At 30.4% G+C, this 19,342-nt stretch overlaps 2 protein-coding genes across 5 annotated transcripts in view; one reads left to right on the top strand and one right to left on the bottom strand.

Moving 5' to 3' along the window:
• Positions 1-19,342, bottom strand: part of LOC136968389 (receptor-type tyrosine-protein phosphatase T-like) — a 63,787-nt gene that overhangs the window by 39,898 nt on the left and 4,547 nt on the right. The gene's annotated exons all lie outside the window — the stretch shown is intronic.
• The window catches only part of LOC136968390 (transcriptional activator Myb-like), an 81,768-nt gene continuing 71,680 nt past the window's right edge, over positions 9,255-19,342 (top strand). For 3 of the 4 annotated variants that reach the window (XM_067262405.1, XM_067262407.1, XM_067262404.1), the window contains exons 1-3: positions 13,074-13,208; positions 14,027-14,165; positions 14,466-14,618. In XM_067262405.1, the coding sequence (XP_067118506.1) occupies positions 13,099-13,208; positions 14,027-14,165; positions 14,466-14,618 (402 nt within the window). In that variant the 5' untranslated portion in view covers positions 13,074-13,098. Of the gene's footprint in view, positions 9,425-13,073; positions 13,209-14,026; positions 14,166-14,465; positions 14,619-19,342 lie in introns of those variants that run through there. The other variant, XM_067262406.1, reaches the window with a different exon arrangement.

The following is a 19,342-nucleotide window of genomic DNA, read 5'->3' as shown; positions in this document are numbered from 1 at the left end:
GACGACCGGATTGCCGAGCAATCAAGGTGGTAACCTACCGCTCTGTGGGGCCCAGAATCGAATCCAGACGGGTCGAAAAAGCCCCAGGAATTTGTCAGGTGTGGTCCGTCTGGATATGTCGAGCCCCGTCCCTCACCAACGTGCCACCCCATCGCGGGCCTGGCCGAATCTGTAATGGGCTTGCTAAAAACAGGCCCACAGAGCGGAAAGAATTTTAAAAAAGATTTTTCATATTCTATCCGGGTCCCCAGATTGGTAGGCCGATACCTTAACTGCTCGGCCATACGGCTATAAATTATTTGCGCTATCGCTAATCCATAGATGTGTAGGGTAACTGAAATTCTTATTTGCAAAAATCTCTTTCTTAAAATTACTATTAAATCAAATTGCGGATTCTAATAACTTTTCCGTCTTATACCGTCATCACAAAGGTATTTTTAACATATTCATTACGGAGTTAGTTTAAAGCAGCTGAATGATAAAGAAAGAATAAAGATATAGAATAACGCACACTCACAGAATATTTTTAAAAATCCAACGATTCAAATGTCGGTTCACCAGCACAACAGGCTGAGAACCGAAATTCGATTATTTTCACTATAAAAGTTATTTCATTTATTTAGATTTCGAGAAAGTTTAATTGCCTTAATTTTGCCTTAAGACAATTGCCTTAAGACAGAATTTTTAATACAGACTATTCGATAATCTTTAACAATAAATGTTTTTATAATAGAAACAGTATATAGCTTGAAGCCACGACAGAATTTTTAATACAGACTATTCGATAATCTTTAACAATAAATGTTTTTATAATAGAAACAGTATATAGTCGAACCCACGATGAATCGGTGGAAAAAGGATTCTTTTGATGGCCAAAAGACAGAAAAAAACCAATATTATATACATACATAATATGAATGCTTAAAAAGTCCTATATAGAAAGTATTTTATCATCATCTATTCAAACAAATAGAGAACACTAATCCATCCAAAGTGTGAATCGAACTTTTCATAAGTGTTTCACCGGCTTCACCATGCAAATAATGTAAGTTAGTTGGCTGGTGGTTGAATTTATTATTTTTTCTTTTTTTTTTGTTTAGATTAGTGGACGATGATGACACCTTTTGCCTGTTGTGCACAGGACCACTCAAGCACGTGGAGGAACTAGAAATAACCTACAAATAAATGACGAAGCTTGTTTCCTGTCACTATGATAAGTTTTCATAAGAGAGGCTGTCCTTATAACTTAAGATTTTAAAATAATTTTTGTTCCTTTGGTTTACTTCTTTTACAAGAAAAATTATTTTGTGATAAAATTATCTTAAGCTCGAGTACGATAATAATTTACGGAAGTTATCTTGTATCTGTAAGTTTCTTACAGATACAATATGCACTGTAATTACTAACGCGCAGTACCTATGCTAATTACCGTCAACATTTAGGCATATATTTTATACATAAACATGATATTGTATTCATACATCATATATACTATATTACATAAATATAAATACTATTCGACACATATATATATACAAATCCATGTACTGCACAGTACCTATTACTATATAGGTAACTTATATATCTTACAAATTTTAATATATTTTAATAGTAAATTGTTTTCATATTGTATATAAGTGAAATAATAAAATGAAAACCATTTTCTTTTTAAATTAGATTTTATATTACTTTACGTAGTACTTACGTGATAGAGCAACTTCAAAATAGATAAAGAATATTGCAGAAATGGCAAGATTCATCATCTTCTTAAGAAAAATCAGGATAAATTTAACTGATGTTTTCTGATTTTATAAGCATACAATATAACTATATGCGAGCTACTATTTTCTGGTGAAAAAGAAAGTAAAATAATGAACAAAACTTGCGTAAATTCAAATATAGTCGGAAGGATATCTGCTAATGATGTCATTATACGAATTAGATAAATTATTTGAATTAAAAAGAAACTATTAAATTTTGTATTTAGTAGTTCCATTTTATTTATTAAACTTTTGTTTTTATCTCTTTACTGGTTATTTATTTCTTATATCTCAAAAATATAAATTATTAGAATTTCTTCTCTTCTAAAAATATGGTAATTTTTGATATATCAATCTATGCTTATAGGGTTGTTTGAAAAGTGAGTCGACTCACCTAATATGGTGATTACAGACACACTTTAATGCAGTGTTTTTCAACCTTTTTCATTGAGTGGCACCCTGATTGAAAAATAAAAAATCGCGGCACCCTTGACCGGCGGCGGATCTAGAATCTGAAAAAGGGGGCTTAATGGCGCTAACGGAGGAGAGCAGATGAACTTTTTGCGAAAACGAATATTATGCGCAATGCTGGGGTGGGGTCCGGGGAGGGGACTCCCTCCCCGGGAAGAAAAATTTTAAAAATTGACAGTTTTAAGTAGCATTTTAATGCAAAAATAGTGTTTCTACGTGTTCAAAATCAAAATTTAAGTCCATTGAATTTTGTCGAAATACTGACAATGAGTTATCTTGAATTACATTTAAGTAAATTTCCAAGAAAATGCCTAAAGGTCTTAAACTTTGCGATGGCTGACTGACGAACTGAGAGATTAAATTGTACTTGCGATAATGTAAAAAAGATTTATACAGGAGAAACCAAACGGATGTCGAACGACAAATTGAAAGAATACAAAGTGGCAGTTTGATTTGAACACGTGCACTGTTTCCAAGAATCGAACCCTTCTAAGTGCAATAAAATGACAACACCGACTTTTAAAATCGGGGAGAGAGCTTTTGTTTACAGGGCAATAAAACAATTTAACTGAGAGATTATCCTCCTCGTATGTGGACGACAGGAAATTCTGAATTTCCTCAAGGCCAGGCCTGCACAGTTATTCCTCAAAGGATTTCCTGAATGTGTGTGGCGGCCTTTAGACTTTGCGCTTATCGGAAAGATTGGTAAAAAGGCAGTTGGACTAGCATAACCGGTTATGTAACAAAAGAACAAAGAGTGCACAAAGATTACACACAGTCTTGACTCAGGGAAGGTCAGCGCTGGAAAGGGGAGAGTGAAATGAGGTCACCTTCCCCGAGGGGTCAACAACGTCACCAACCTTTTATTACGTCAGAAGAACATCTACAAAACATCGCGTTCGTTGATTTCAACATGCGACACCCCAATCGTGGCGCCGTGGCACCCTAAGGTGCCGCGGCACCCCTGTTGAAAAACACTGCCTTAATGCATGTATTTTTCACAGTTGTTAAGGTAGGTGTCCCACAAATAGAGAGGGTGCAGTCACGTGATATAACGTCATCGCTCCGCTCAACAAAACAATCGTCCGCCATATTGGTTGCTGATTTCACGTTACCTGGCTTGATCACTTTATTACGTCAACGTGGAAGAAAGGAATTTTACTGGCTTTGCAGACGATTTAAAAAGCAATGATTTGGTAAAATATAAAGAGAAAACTTCTTTTATAGAATTGGATCCATAAGAAATGAAACAAACAGATTTTTCATCCAACGATTTAACCACGTGGCCAACTATAGAACATGGAAACACAGTAAATTATTTGGAAACTCCTTTACACAAAAACTCCTGATCAGCCAATTTCAGGATGTGTTAGTCTGGTTGCTATTTATGTTAAGATGGTCTTGATAGATATTTGTGTTTATACTGTATAGGTGTATGTAGGCTGATGAGGAGTTTTTGTGCCCGAAATGCATTCTACTAAAAATTTGATTGTGGTTAATTAAAGGCTAATTTTTGTAAAAATTTAGTCTAATTTGCTCCAGTCAGTCCCTGATGTGATAAAGTCCTACAATTTATTATAGCCATATTTATTAGGCTAATTAATTTAATCTTAATAATAGAGACTTGCGCAACACAAAACCATAGTGACAAAAGAAAAAATTTAATGGTAATTATAAATACAACTTAACTTAAAATGTGACTAAATATAAAATTACATTCTCTTTATATTAACGCAGTTATGTTATGAGTAATGAAAAGTCTCACATGAAGATACATACAGCACCTCTCCTACAAGCAAAATTAAATCATTACGAATAAAATATCAGGATGAATAAATCCGCTTGTCAAATAATTATGAGCATCGAGTGATTTGTATGCCTTCGTCTGATACAGTGTGACAGCGTTAGTTGTTAAAACCAGATAATTTACTGTCTCCCCATGTTCTATAGTTGGTCACGTGGTTAAATCGTTGGATGAAAAATCCGTTTGTTTCATTTCGTATGGATCCCATCCAATAAAATAAATTTTCTCTTTACATTTTATCAAATCGGCTGCAAAGCCAGTAAAATTCCTTTCTTCCACCTTGACGTAATAAAGTGATCAAGCAGGGTAACGTGAAATCAGCAACCAATATGGCGCCTGTATATGTGAGCGGAGTCATTTGATGTCACGTGCACCCCCTCCATACTAGGTTATCGATTCCCAACTGTAGAATTCCACTGACTCGCTATGTAGCCATAAGAAAGTCATCCTAGATTTCTACGTCCGAGTCAAAGTGTCGATCTTTACGGGCCTTCTTCAGGGACCAAAGATATGAAATTACATGAGGAAACGTCAGGACTATAGGCAGGATGTGGAATAACATTCCCATAAGAACTGATTAAGTTTCTCACGAACATTTACTACAGTATAAAACTTCACGCAATAATAATAAATAATACGGATTTTGTGTGAATACATGCCGGATTACTTCGTCATTATTGCTCCAAAGCAGCAGTTTTCAACCTTTTTTGACTTACATACCCCTTGGCAGCTCATTTTCTTAAGTTTTATTTCCCGTTTCCGCTACGTTTTCTTTCTTGGTTCGTCAAACAGTGGCATCTTGGTCAATTATACAGCGATATACAATTACATGTAAAAAAGTATTTTTTTAAATTGAAAATTCTTTTAAATTGAATGTACTCTTCCGTCGTTTTCTTAACTGCAAAGTATCCACCAAATTTGCTACAGTGAGCAGCTTGAAGAACCTCCAACTGCTGACTTTTAGGTATAACCAACACTTGTTTTATACCAGTTGGAAGATAAAGATGTTTATAAAGAATACTTTCATGTAGGAAGTAGCGCTTAGAGTGTGAACCCGTTTCGAATTGTTAGGGCTATTACTGATCCCTGTGATAATAGTTTTTATTTCCCGGCAAAACGCATATTCTGTTTGTGCTTTTAACATATCAACGTTTTCCACAAAAGTAGTGAATAAGGAGAAGTCTTCCTCTTTGCTTTCCAAATCTATGTTATTTTCGTTTGGAATTCGGCTGAGGCAATCAGGACATTTATGAGATGTATCTTGTTTGTACACTACATCAAAGTCGTAACCCTGAAGGCTTAACCACCATCTACACAGACACCTATTCGTGTCTTTTAAGCCATTTAGCGGACATAAACTGTGATGATCAGTTATAATTATAAACTTTATGTCATAGATGTAATTTCTCCATAGCCCGTTTAATGGCTAAACATTCCTTCTGTGTCGTCGGATAATTACATTCGCTTTTATTAAGCGTTCGGCTGATGTAGCATACTGGACGCTCTCTTCCGTCATCATCCTTCTGAAATAGAGTAGCCCCTAATCCTACATCGCATGTATCCGTGTCTACATAACACATTTTTTCTGGGTCAAAATGACTTAGAACTGGTGAGTTCCATAGACTTTCCTTCAATCGTACAAAAGTTTCTTGTTCGATATCTCTTCAAATCAGTGGTTTACAAAATAGTTCCTACGGACCCCCAGGGGTCCTTGGTACCACATTGGGGGTCTGTGGTAAATTAAAATTAATTTGGGGTGCGTGGACAACGTCAGAGGGTCCGCGAAAAGTTTAATATAAAGTAAAATAATTCTGACCCATTTTCATTATTAGGTAGTTAAAAATAAATAGCAATAAATAAATTGGTAGCCATTTTTCCATTCTGAGTAAAATATAAGTATATAGGTACATAAAATACAAGTAATGACGAGCATATCGCACGGAGAGAGTCGAGCAGCGTTGCTAGATATTTTTTGCTCTTGTAGCCAAATAATTTTTAAAAAGTAGCCTAAAGGTAGCCAACTGCTCGACCAGTTGGCTACTTTTGTACTAGGTGTTGTTTTACCTAGTACTTTTTTACTTGTCCCAGTACCAAGATACTCAACACCATTCATGAAATCCTAATACCTTTCCTTTCAAAACATTCAGTTTTATTCTATATTTTTTTACTTTACTTTGGCAGTAAATAGAGTTTTTTATTGCTTCCTCATTCAAGTGCAGTAGTTCCTTGAAGCAGTTATTAGCGAAGGAGCTACTTAAAAGCAACAACGATAAATGTTACACTTGGAAACCATCATCTGCTTCAACCGTACAAAAACATTCTAGTGAAAAAGATTCTGATGATCTTACCAATGATTTTTCAATGTGATAATTTTAAATCTTAGTACATCATGTTTATTACTTTTGTTTCGACATTTTCTTCATTTGATTGTTGTTGAGGAATAATAGCACTCTTGTAATATATGAATTTTGTATGTTACATGCAACACTATATATATTTTGATAAATTATAAATTTATATATTATTTATAAGTATAGGCCTATATTTAAATAATATATAATATATACATACATTCAGCAGTTTACGGTCAAAGTAATGCCCGCATTAGTCAATAGATCATTTTGACTTAATGTATTGATTCTGCACGTACAGTACGTATGTCGTATTATCGATATTAATATCGATTTTTAAAAAAATACTATCGCACATTACTGATCGATTTTTTAAAGAAAACTTAGTACCATTTTTTGTTATCCAGTACTCTTTTTAGTACTGTACCTTTTTTAGAAAGGCTTGGAATAACACTGCTCTCGAGCCAAATGCCACAGTCAACATGTATAAAGTATTAGATTCAATAAGTGCAGTCTTTAAAATTTAAAGCACTAACATCGGTTTGTAAGTACAGTAGAGCGTCGAAAAGTGGAACCAATTGGGGAATGGGGTCCTTCCAGTTAATGATTTGTTCCAGTTTCCGACTTTGCACGAAAAAATACATTAACCTGTCCGATGTTCAAATTTCTCCGTTGCGTATCGCTTCCGTGAATTTTTCTCCGTTGCGTGTCGCTTCGTGTTGAATTTTCGTCGATTTTAAGCCTAACGAAAATTTTTATAATAATCATCGAGGCTATCGTATCGTTAAAAATTATTTCTGCATTTTGTACAAACAAAATAAATATATTAAAGAATATAAAAAACATGAAAATTATACTTTAGAAGTAAATTTAGTATCAAAAACATTCGATTCAGCACGACACAGTCCGACTGAAAATCGTTCCACTTTCCGGCCATTCCACTTACCGACGTTCCACTTATCGACGCTCTACCGTAGTCTATAGTTGGACTATGAACCCAAAGTTGAGTTTTAATTGAACACTTGGCTTTATTTCCATCTTTATTTAGTTGATCAACTAAATAAAGACGGAAATAAAGCCAAGTGTTCAATTAAAACTCAACTTTGGGTTCATAGTCTAACAATCATCAAACACGGTTTCAAAGAAGAGATAGTCTATACTTATTAAGTAATTATTCAGGCTCAAGAACTAATGGAACAAATGCAACACATATTTAGCAGCCTTTATTTCAATTATCTATCGTTGTAAAACTTACATGTACAGTACAATATCCAACTACAGAGAACTCTCAAACTATAAATTGTAGCACAATAAATACACAGGTGATATTTTTATAGCCTGCATATTTATTGTGTTATAATTTATAATATACCTTAATCATACATTAGAACTTATGATTCTCAAACACAAATCGTGCTACTATTTAAAAACTTGGCGTTTTTCCATCTTTATTTAGTTGATACGAGTATTAATACACGTTTAACGCCGTGTATACACGATTAGTTGACTGAGGAGAGGCGATGCCCCTCCTCAGTCAACTAAATATTAAAAAAGGTTATACATAAAATTATTTTTACAAGACAATATTACACAGAAAAGCTATTCTACAAATATATACTTAAATGTATAAATTGTTTCGAGAGACGTACCATTAGATTCTTTAATAACTTTAAAGGTATACACATATATAAGGATGATACATTTTTTTTAAAAACAGTAAAAAATTCGTTAATATATTTGTTTTTATTATTAGTTTTACTGGTTCATGTGATTATCTTGGTGTATTCCATATTAAAAATGATCTGTTTAATGTACATAGGTAGGCCTATATTAGACTTATAATTGTTTTGTTTATAGAGCATTTTTTTTAAAAGGGTTCAAAATCTATACTGTATACAAAACCTTTTAAAAAACAATGCTCTATAAACAAAACAATTAATTATAAGTCTAATATACCTATGTGCATTAAACAGATCATTTTTAATGTGGAATACACCAAGATAATCACAAGATCCAGTAAAACTAATATTAAAAACAAATATATTAACGAATTAAAAAAGAAATTTATGCTAAATGGTTATCCGAATAGAATAATTAGTACCTGGGAAAAGAAGTTAAATGATAAAAAATACGAAAGATTAAAAAGGACCACGACATAAAATATGTTAGTTTTTCCTATATCACAGGGTTATATGAAGAAATCGATAAAGAGCCGAGAAAAATTAATGTAAAACTAGCACCAAAATATGAAAACTTAAAATCTAGATTGAAAGGAAAACAATTAACGACAATAACTAAAAAAGACAAAGAAGAAACACAAACGGTAGTTTACAAAACTTCTTGTACTTGTAGTAAAACTAATATTTATATAGGAGAAACAAAACGAAATAATAATATTTATAATAGAAAATATTTGAAATTCACGATCACTTTTTAATTAAAATTTAGCTTATAAATAGTCGACGAATTTCTATATAATGGGTTAATGTTCTGAAGTATTTCATTTTTAATACGACCGATTCATTAATTATTCTGCTGCTATCATCGATAATGCGATAATAATAAATCCATTGTTCGATGACAGTAACTAATCGATTTTTTTATTGCTACAATTAGCTTAATTTATATTTCAAATTGAATTTATTTAGCACCAACAAATAAATTGTATTTATATACAGTACATATATTTATAATTTTAAAAAATAACAGAACAAAAGAAAAATAATATAACAAATTAAAATTAATATTTAATTCCAAAATAGGTTACAAAATGGGAACATAAAATGCAGATGGTAAATGACAATTATATTTATGACGTCACAACAACAATCCAATAGAGAATCTGTAAACTCGAAGCCAATCAGATTCATTCCTACTAGTTACGCAATACGACCCGCGTTAATTCGACGTGTGCAGGGAGAAAGTGTCGCCATTTGTAGAATTTCGTCTTTCAGTCAAGTTAATAACACGGTTGGATAAGAGGTGTAAGTTACCTGATACGAAAAATTCTAGTCGTTTCTAATGATTTAATTATGTGGGTAAGCCATGTTGTTTACTATTTTCATATATTTGTTAAATTAATAAGTTTATTTCATATATATAATTTACATAGCGTAAATGTGGAAATATAATAACTTAAAATACACTTGGACGTAATCGGCAACTCGTAAATATACGATTTTTACAAATAGTATACCAAATACTACGGGTAAACAGTAGAAATTTGATGGAAAAATCACGTGGACATCTCGATTACCGCGAAAAAGACATGTACTGGTATACACGTGTTTAAATGAAAGTATATATATACATTTATTTATTTTAAACTTAAATCTTTTAAGTACTGTTACAACCTGTTAAATATATGAATATTTAGGTACCATTTTATCATTTCTTCTACATACTGTTATGGTTGTCTTTATTTAATATAAGATAACACTGAATTTAATTAAGAATATATATTTTGAATATTCAAGAATAAAATATTTTTAAAAATATAATAATATTATTAAAACATTGATTTGTCTCATGTACAATTAGAAGTTTGTTATTAAATTATGGTGTTTTTTTTTTCTTGTTTTTCAACTGTTAAATAAACCCAACATTAAGTTGTTATGAAACAGATCAAATAATTACATAGTATTATTAGCATACAATACATAATGTATATAATAATGACATGTTTAGTGTATGAATATATAAGTAAGATGCAAGATTTTAAATCACTTAAAATTGAGTTTTTTCATTATAAAGAATAACCCAATATATAATTATAAATTTTATTTATGAAACAATTAAATAGAAGAAATGCAATCTGTAATAATTTCGATTAATGACGAATTTTAAGCCGATAATTAATTTGAACGAATTTTAAAAGTAAGTATCTATTCGGGGTATTCTTTAAATAAATATTTTTAAACAATTGATTCTGTATAATCAAATACAAGGCTGAAAGTTATTGAGACTAAATGATAATATAAAATTCTTAATCTTAAAATATATACATTATGTACAGAAATATATAGTCCTATATACTTTTTAATAAAAATTAATTTTGATCCATAAAAAGTTTTATTTACATATTTCAAAAATATAAATCTTATATTAATAGAAAAATATTTTATGTAATTATTAGATTGTACCGAAAGTTCGAATTAGAATTAATTAAATGGAATATCACAAAAATAACGAAAATATTAATTTTTAATTTTTCTTTTTTGTTACTGGCGTTATATATTTAATATAATATAACCGCTCGCAACTTGGTAAACTCGATACGAACGGCGACGGAAACCAAAAACCGGCAGAAAAAAGTAACGGAGCTAACGTTTTTGTCCGTGTTAAACGGGCCCGTCCTCGTCTTTTAGCCTCGAGAATGCCCGTCTAACACGGGCGAAAACATTAGCTCCGTTACTTTTTTTGCTGGTTTTTAGTTTCCGTCGCCGTTTTTATATATATTTAATATAATAAATCAATAAGGATTATTTTAGTTTTGAAATTGTATGGAAAGTAATTAAAAAGAGGTTTTTTTTTGTTACTCGTGACTTTTGTTTTTAATGAAAATATAACTTAAACAGATACTGAATTTTTAATATTTGAATTGATTTTTAATTTTCTGTAATGCGTACAATTTTCCTTTAGTAACGCTAACTCTATTCTTATAAGCAATAATTTCTTTAATGTAATTGAATTGAACATAAGTATAACTAATTTAAAAATAAAATATAAAATGAGCATACAAAATGGCAAACAAAAGGATCACTAAAATTTTGAATTTTAAGTTTATATTGTATTTAAATAAATTTTTTTCTCTAATTTTTGAATAATTTTATTTAAAAAAATACAATATCTGGAAGTTGATTACATTAGATACAATTTTATATGAAACATATTGAAAATGAAATAGGTATGGCTTTTAATTAAATTATTATTCAGAGTTAATGTGAAAAAAAAATTAAATTATATTAATTGCAATTACTCTTAAGGCTTTTTAAATGTTTTGTATATAAGAGACTTTAAATATGCTGAAAAAGAATTTGTTTTTGAAGATATTTCAAATATAAATTTTTCAAATACATTTGCTTTTTTTATGAGTTTATTCAGTTATCTGTAGGTAATTAAATTTCTGAAAATATTTTGAAGATTGTTATTTATTCTTCTAATACTTCATGATACATCAAAAAAAAATGACTAAAAATGTAATTAGTGTTTTGTTTATGTATAACTATATTTTTTTCAACAATGATTAAAGGAAACACTTTAATATAAGACATATTATCAGATTTATAATTCAATTTATTGATAATTTATCATTTAAAATATTTTAATTAAATCATATAAACAAAATATTGATACAATAGGTAAAGAAAAACTTTTTGCAATATACCTGTGGGGATATTTCTCAGTTGTATAATACAATATAAAATTCTTTAAAGTTAACGAAAATTGGCACCGTGTCGACAATTTATATAGGATATTACTGCTTCGTTTGGTTAGCAAAAACTGTTTTAAATAAAAAGTTTTTTCTAAAATTTGTAAGTTTTTAAGCCCGGGATAGTTCGAGTAGAGCCAAAAATTTTTTAAATAAATAATCTCTGGTAATCAAAATATGAAATTGTAGTCAGTTTAATTGACAATATAAAATGCTTAAATATCTTTAAAATTAAAAATAACTTATTGATCATAACTTTCAGAATTTTGGTATTAATAGTAATTGTTATCAGTAAATTACATATACAAGTAAAATCTTAAAAGAAGTAGTCAAAGTAATAATTAGATTAATAAAACATGTTTATTATATTCTACCTAATAGTTTATTTGGTTAATAATAATGGATCTTTATAGAATTCAACATCATCAGTGTTACAAAGCATTTCCCAAATTATATACTTTTAATATTAATCAAAGTTTATTAGCATAAACATATAAGAAAAATTATAAACTTATCACTTATAAGTGATTATTAAATATCAAAGAATCTTTAATCTAAATTGATAACTTATCAATTTTGGGTGTTCAAAATAAATATTCAATTCCCATTTTAGTATTTTAACTCTAGCATTATACACAAACGTATTATTATTATTAGAAATGGAAGCATTTACTTCCATAAAAATGCTTTTTAATTTAAAAAAAAAAAATTATGCACCCCACATATTAGACATAAAAATAGCTTGTTCCTCGGTAGTGTTAAGTTCAAGTACACTAATACACTTCCAAGTTAAAGATATGTTTCTATTTATCTTTGCAATAGCAGTGATATGAAAATAAATAAGTTTTAAAAATTAAGAGGGAAGATTAGAGATTTTTCTTTATTTAATTGCTAGTTATCAATTTATACTTAAAAATCTAGATAATGAAAATAGTTTAGAGACGAAATAAATTATTCATTATGAAATTATGATTTATTTCTGTGATGCTGTAATTTTATTGAAGCTGATTTTTATTTTCGTGATTCTTAGCTCGCGATTATATTTATTCTATTCTACGTCATTGTATTCTGTTCCGATTCGGTTATTGTATAATTCGTGAATTGCGATTCGAAGTAGGAAAAATTTGATACTGTTGATACGTAAAAACATAATACACTCAAAGACAGGAGAGAGAAATAAATTCTAGCTTTTATAGCGTTATAACGTAAGCTACAAATTGTCTTTCCAATTTCGGAATGAGAAGGCTATTCTGATCAGAACGTCTTTTCGAACACGAAAGCATGGATGAAAAACTGACAAATGTTATGTTAAATGAACAGGATAATTTAGAAATGTATATTTGGCAAACTGTGATGGATCGAGAAACGACGACGGCCGTAGAAACTTTGCGGTGAGTTTTCTTAGCAAATATACGTAATCTCGAATAGGTTGGACGAAACAGACAGGCGAAGACGTTAGTGCATTTTTTCACTTTTGACATAATAAATTTTCGGTGTATACTACTATTTTTCCAGAAAAGTTCGGAGGATGTAGCACCATCTGTCCTCCCCCACAGCACGCTATCGAACAGCTGTTGGGGCTTTCTAGTCCACCCAATTGTTCTACGTCCGTCTCGACCCCCAGTCGCCCCCTTCGATATTAGCATGACTCAGCTGGTGCAAAAAGCAGATGGAAAAAGCTCGTCGGGAAAGAGAAGCAGATGGCGGATTGTTTGAAACAGTTCCGGACGTCCAGGTGGACAAATACGTAGACCCTTCTCCAAAGCAACATTTCCGAATCTGGAGGAAGCTTCGGAATCGTTCATTTCCCTTTTACTCTTCGTTTATATCCCCTTTTATATTTCCGAAACGACACCAGGGAGATAGGCCGTGTTTATTTAAAATGCTCTCCCACACGCGGTACGATTAAGCTCTTATACGCACGATATCCTGCCGCACGCTAGTATTTTCTAAAATATTATTTGTGTATTTAGATAACTCTTTTCATTATCGGCAGCTGCACAATAGGAGCTATCACTTTTTTAAATGCTAAAATTATTGCCGAGATTATTTTTTTCAGTAGGATTTCTATCAAAAAATAATTTGTTCTTACGAAAAGAATTGTTTAATGCAATCGTTTTATTTTTTTAAAAAAAGATAAATTTATAACATCATCGTCTTTTTAAAAATAAAAAAAAAATGTGGAATTAATCGTGATTTGCTTTTTCAGTCTGCAGATGCAGGATAATTTGAGTGATGAAGACGAATCGGATGATTCAATAAGTCAATGCAGTCAAGATTCTAAACAAAGCATGGGTAAAACTCAACCAAGAAAAATAATCAATAAAGGAAGATGGTCAAAAGAGGAGGTAGGAAATACTAAAATGAGAATGTAAGAGGATAAAAAAAAAAATTAACATTTCAAAATCTTCTATTGTCGAGAATTTAACACATAGGAAAATGATTCTCTGTGTTTCTATTCAGAGAAGTGTTTTCCCTCTTTCAGAAAATTTTCTTAACCGTAATCGGATCATCTTAAGCCGGATGAAAGTTGTGGTCTGTTACAGAAACTATCGTCTTGTGTATATAGGGATCTAACAATAGAAAACGACTTTTTTATATATCGCTTCGTATTCAAAAATGCTATAACTTTTTATTTTCGTTTCTAGGATGAAAAGTTGAAGCAATTAGTAGAAATGCACGGATCCTCAGATTGGATAACGATATCTAGTTATTTTGCGGATAGAACCGAAGTGCAGTGTCAACAGAGATGGCAAAAAGTCGTCAATCCCGATTTGGTCAAAGGACCGTGGACTAAAGAGGTAAGTAAAACACCTGATTAGGATAAAATCACTATCGAAAGATATCCTACGGCTATCGAATCATTAGTAACTTCCGGTCACCTGCCCTCGGGTAATACAGGTGAACCAAAAACTGGCATTTTTGGCGCCAATAAGAAATGAAAAATATAAAGTAATTATTTTAATGTATACGGCGTTTTTTATAATAGTTATTCGATAATTTTTTTTAGTTTTGTCTTTATATTTTTTGGCACTCTCTTCGGAATATTAACGAGCTTCTCTAGGGACTCTAAACAAGTTTATTTTCTCATACGTACCGAGCATGGGAATATATATACCCGTAAGATCGGTTGAGAAATGAATAGATATAAAAAAAAATTATAATAATATTTACGTCAAAGAACTACACCCAAGTAGAATAATAATTGGCATCCAGCATTGGAATGGTTGTGATTTCCGCTTTCCCATCTCGGGATGAATGAATTGGAACCGATTCGCGCTTCTCATCGATTGTATTACGTCACAAGGACACCACCCGTCCCTAATTGGAACGAAGTGAAACAATGTGCTTTTGTGGGAAACTCCCCAGCCGGAAGTTAGTCCGTCCGGTTTTAGTCTGCACGTGCGAGGGGAAGAAAGGCGTTAATAAGTCGCGATTGTAAATCCCAGGTAACACCACCTGCGTTGTTCTCGTTTTCAATCACATCGTCCGAAACTGTCCTCCCCACTTTTATTCGGCTTTTATATATAAAAATATTCGCAGCTTTTAATTTTAATAATTCACATTTAGTTCCGAATTCTTATTAAATTAAATCGTCGTTAAATCATTGTTTATATTGAATCAAATAATACTTCCGTGTGTCATGCTTGCGTTTTAAACTTATTTTTTTAAACTATCAACACCTATATTACTTTTTTCCGTGTGCAATCTGTTCAATTACATTTATTATTTAAACATTTTACCTTAAATTATGTATTTGAATCGCTATTTAAAGAGTTGAGCTTTTTATTGGTAATGCTAATAATATATTCCATTCAAATGTTAATAAATAGCTAAATAACTATAACTAATTATGTATGGTTATGTAAGTAGTAGTGGTATGGGCCATACTGATCACGAAACTTAATTTAATTAAGATTTTTGATAAAAAAAATTAATTTGGGATTTGTGAGTAGCATCCGCAAAACCGCTACTAGAAAATAATTAATTTAAAAAAACATTTGATAATTAAATGGAATACGGTGGGTGATCGGTTAACGAACTGTTCGGACTGCGAACGAATCGGATAATGAACGTTTTTGCAAAAGATTTTTATGTTCGGACAATGGACGCTTTATGGAACAAACAGAAAAGGAAGCGATGTAAAATAGTGAATACCAATTGGTCTTCCCTTGTCTCCTAAGTGCTTTTCTGAACTTTTTATTTAAAAAAAAACTGATAATATTATGGAGTCTAAAAAGAGCAGTGTGTCAAAAACTGTGCTCACCATAGAAACCAAGCAAGGGATAATAGCCAAGGTAGAGAGCAGACACAAGATGTCTTATGTTGCTAGGCAGTATTGTGTGAACAGGTCTACAGTAGGCACAATCATAGCTATGAAGAATTATTGAGAAGTCTCAAGCAGCTAAAGGAGTAATGAAAATCACATCTGAGAAATAAAGAGCATTGAAGAGCTCATGATGGCACCTGAAACTGATGTGATGACAGAAGAACTCCAAGAACTCTTAAATGAAGAACACCAAGATGTGTTTTCTTTTGAAAAAGAGGAAGATGAAAGAGGACCAGTGCTGTCATCTGCTATTAAAGATCTTTTGTAGAAGTGAGAGGATGCCAGAACAACAGTTATTCAAATGGCATCGAAACCAGAATGAGGTTTATAGGCTTGGGGATCTCTACAATTACAATGCTATTAATTACTTCTGAAAAATCCTGAAGATGGGAGAAAAGCAATCGACATTGGACAGATTCTTTAACCTCCACAAACGGGAAAAAACACGACTAATAAAAGTGCAAGACTGTGTATATATGTATTTTTATTATTACGTATAAATAAACGTAGTAAGAAAGTATATATTTTTTATTTTTTTGGAGTATCCAGAACGAATTAATCGAATTCCCATAAAAACCTACAGTAAATTGATAATCGGTTAACGAACAATTCGGATAACGAACGAAGTCTTGGAACGGATTACGTTCGTTAACCGATCACCCACTGTATATTAAACTCGTTGTTAAAATGAAATTAATTAAATTAAGATTTGTGATTAGAAAATTAATTCAATTAAGTTTTGTGATCAGTATGGCCCATACCACTACTACTAATGTATGAGTCCTACAAATGTCATAAAGTACTTATTAAAACACCTTTATGAAAAAGATTAGGACAAACAAAACACAAATGAACATACAGATGATGGTAGTAAAGGTTAAAGAGATAATGGCTTAGATAATCCTATATATAAAAAATGCAGGATAGTATTTAGATGTTAAGAGGAGCCTTTCAGTCATGAACCAGTTAAGAACTAACAGTGCGGGAATAAACTAAATAAGCTAAGCTTAATGAAGAATACTTTTATACAAGTCAATTGCTATTAGGGTTAATTAACATTATAGATTGGTAGTTGGATTGGTGGTACTTTGCTATAACATGGTCTTGGCAGACGTAGTTAGTCTATTGGAACAAACTTGCACTGATTATAGAGTGCAGATTAGGATTTTCTGTAAGGCTTTTACAGCAAATTATATACTATATATATGGATTACCAAAGCACACAAAGATTATAAATGCAAATGATGTGAAAGAGCTGAGAAATAGTTTGAGTCTGTGTTGGGTAAAACAGCCTTCGAGAAAATCATTAGCAAACTCATACAAGAAATTAACTAATTTAATTAATAGTTAAGAAGGTTTATCTTGGATATGTTTAATATCTCTGTTATAGGAAGATAATTAGAGTTAAAAGAAGGGTAGGTGGATTTAAGAGCTTAGAAAACAGCATAATTTATAAATGTGTTAAGTTTTATTTGTAACTTATAAGTTTGGTTATAATGTATTAATTTTCAAAAAACTTTTCAAATAATATACTAAATTCAAACACAACTGTCATTTTCCTTGAGTATTTAAATTTTGCTCTGTATATTTTCACTTTTTTTAAAAATATTTTCAAACATTTATACTGTACTTGAATGTTCTATTCCATATAATATTGATTAAAAAAAAGCATTCTATATTTTCTTTTCTTCTTATATAGCTATGTATTTGGCTATTAATCTAGGATTTATCACGCTGTCTTTTTAGGAAATTGACTTAAACCTTTTTTTTTTTTCATTTTTTTATTAAATTCCAAGTCAACTATGTATACATTTCAGGTTTTGTTCCTTCTCTTCAGTTGGAGTAATATAATTAAAACAATAATAAAATAGATTTTTCTGTTATACAAATTTTTCCTCTTGTAAAATGTAAACTTGTAAATAGGTAGTATTTTGCTAATTTTTTTCTTTGATTTTTCCATAAATTGAAGTTTTTATCACTTTCAATGTTTCTTAAAAAGTAAAAGTAATAATAATACCAGGTAATAAAATGTGGTATGATATGTTCTAAATTAATAGCCAAATATATAGCAATATAAGAAAAAGAAAATAAGAACAAGAAGCTATTATAATAAAAAAGACATTCAATATCATTTGAAATGTATAAAATTAAAGATGTCTCAAAAAGAATTTATAATTGAAGAATTTTTCTAATCTTAACAATCAGTGTTGTAGGATTTATTCATACAATAAACTTTGTTAATTCAATTACGAATAAATATTATTTTAGAGAAAGAAAACTCTGAAACACTCAAGAAATAACAATGTTTTCTAAATAGCTTACTTTCAAAAAATTTTTAATTTGTCTCAATAATAATAATAATAATTTATACATTTCTTTAATTTTTCATTGGTTTATTTAATTATGCAGCTGGTTAGATTAAAATTTTTATTTTCTCCGGAAATATATATTAATTTCAAATTAAATTCTAAATCTATTAATAAACAACTATTAAGATGGTAATGTAGGCAATTAAAATAATGTAATCAACCATTAAGATTATTTTAAACATAATAAGCATAGAAACTGCCTTAATAGATCAAATAATAATAGTTTAACACTGATTTATTAAGGCAGTTTTCGTGCCTTAATAGGTACAGAAAACAAAAATATTTGATTTCTGAACTATCTGAATGACTTCTTTCTTTTATTTTTCTTCATTTTTTTGATTTATTTGAACATATATATTGTTATCTAGACACTAATTAACTGATAAAATTTAATAAGAGCTGCCTGTTGTTATTCCATGTCATTTTATCTAAATGCAGGAAATAATGAAAGCCATAGGAGAGGAGCCAGAAATTATAATAAATAAAACGTATAACATCTTTAACACATCCAGTATAAAGCTATTAAATCTTTATACTGGATGTGTTAAAGGTGTTATACATTTTACTTTCCGTTCCAGTAAGTTCTTGTGTCTTATTTTAATTATATTAAATGATAGAAACATAGAATTTGCTGACACTAGTCATTCTAGCAGAAACCAAACAATAATTAGAAATCACAATTAACAAGGTTAATAGTGCTTACCTTGGCTATGGAATAAAAATAAACTGTAATAATACAAAAAAAAAATAATGAAAATTGGATATAAATTAAGAATCACATTATGTAGCACTAAAACAAGCATTCACTTGAATAAGTCAAATAATG

The sequence above is a fragment of the Centruroides vittatus genome, unplaced genomic scaffold (assembly GCF_030686945.1).
Source record: "Centruroides vittatus isolate TY-2023 unplaced genomic scaffold, ASM3068694v2 contig_1457, whole genome shotgun sequence".
In the NCBI taxonomy this organism is placed as follows: Eukaryota; Metazoa; Arthropoda; class Arachnida; order Scorpiones; family Buthidae; genus Centruroides; species Centruroides vittatus.
Note: the sequence above shows the minus strand (reverse complement) of the source record. Positions and strands in the feature narration are given on the sequence as shown.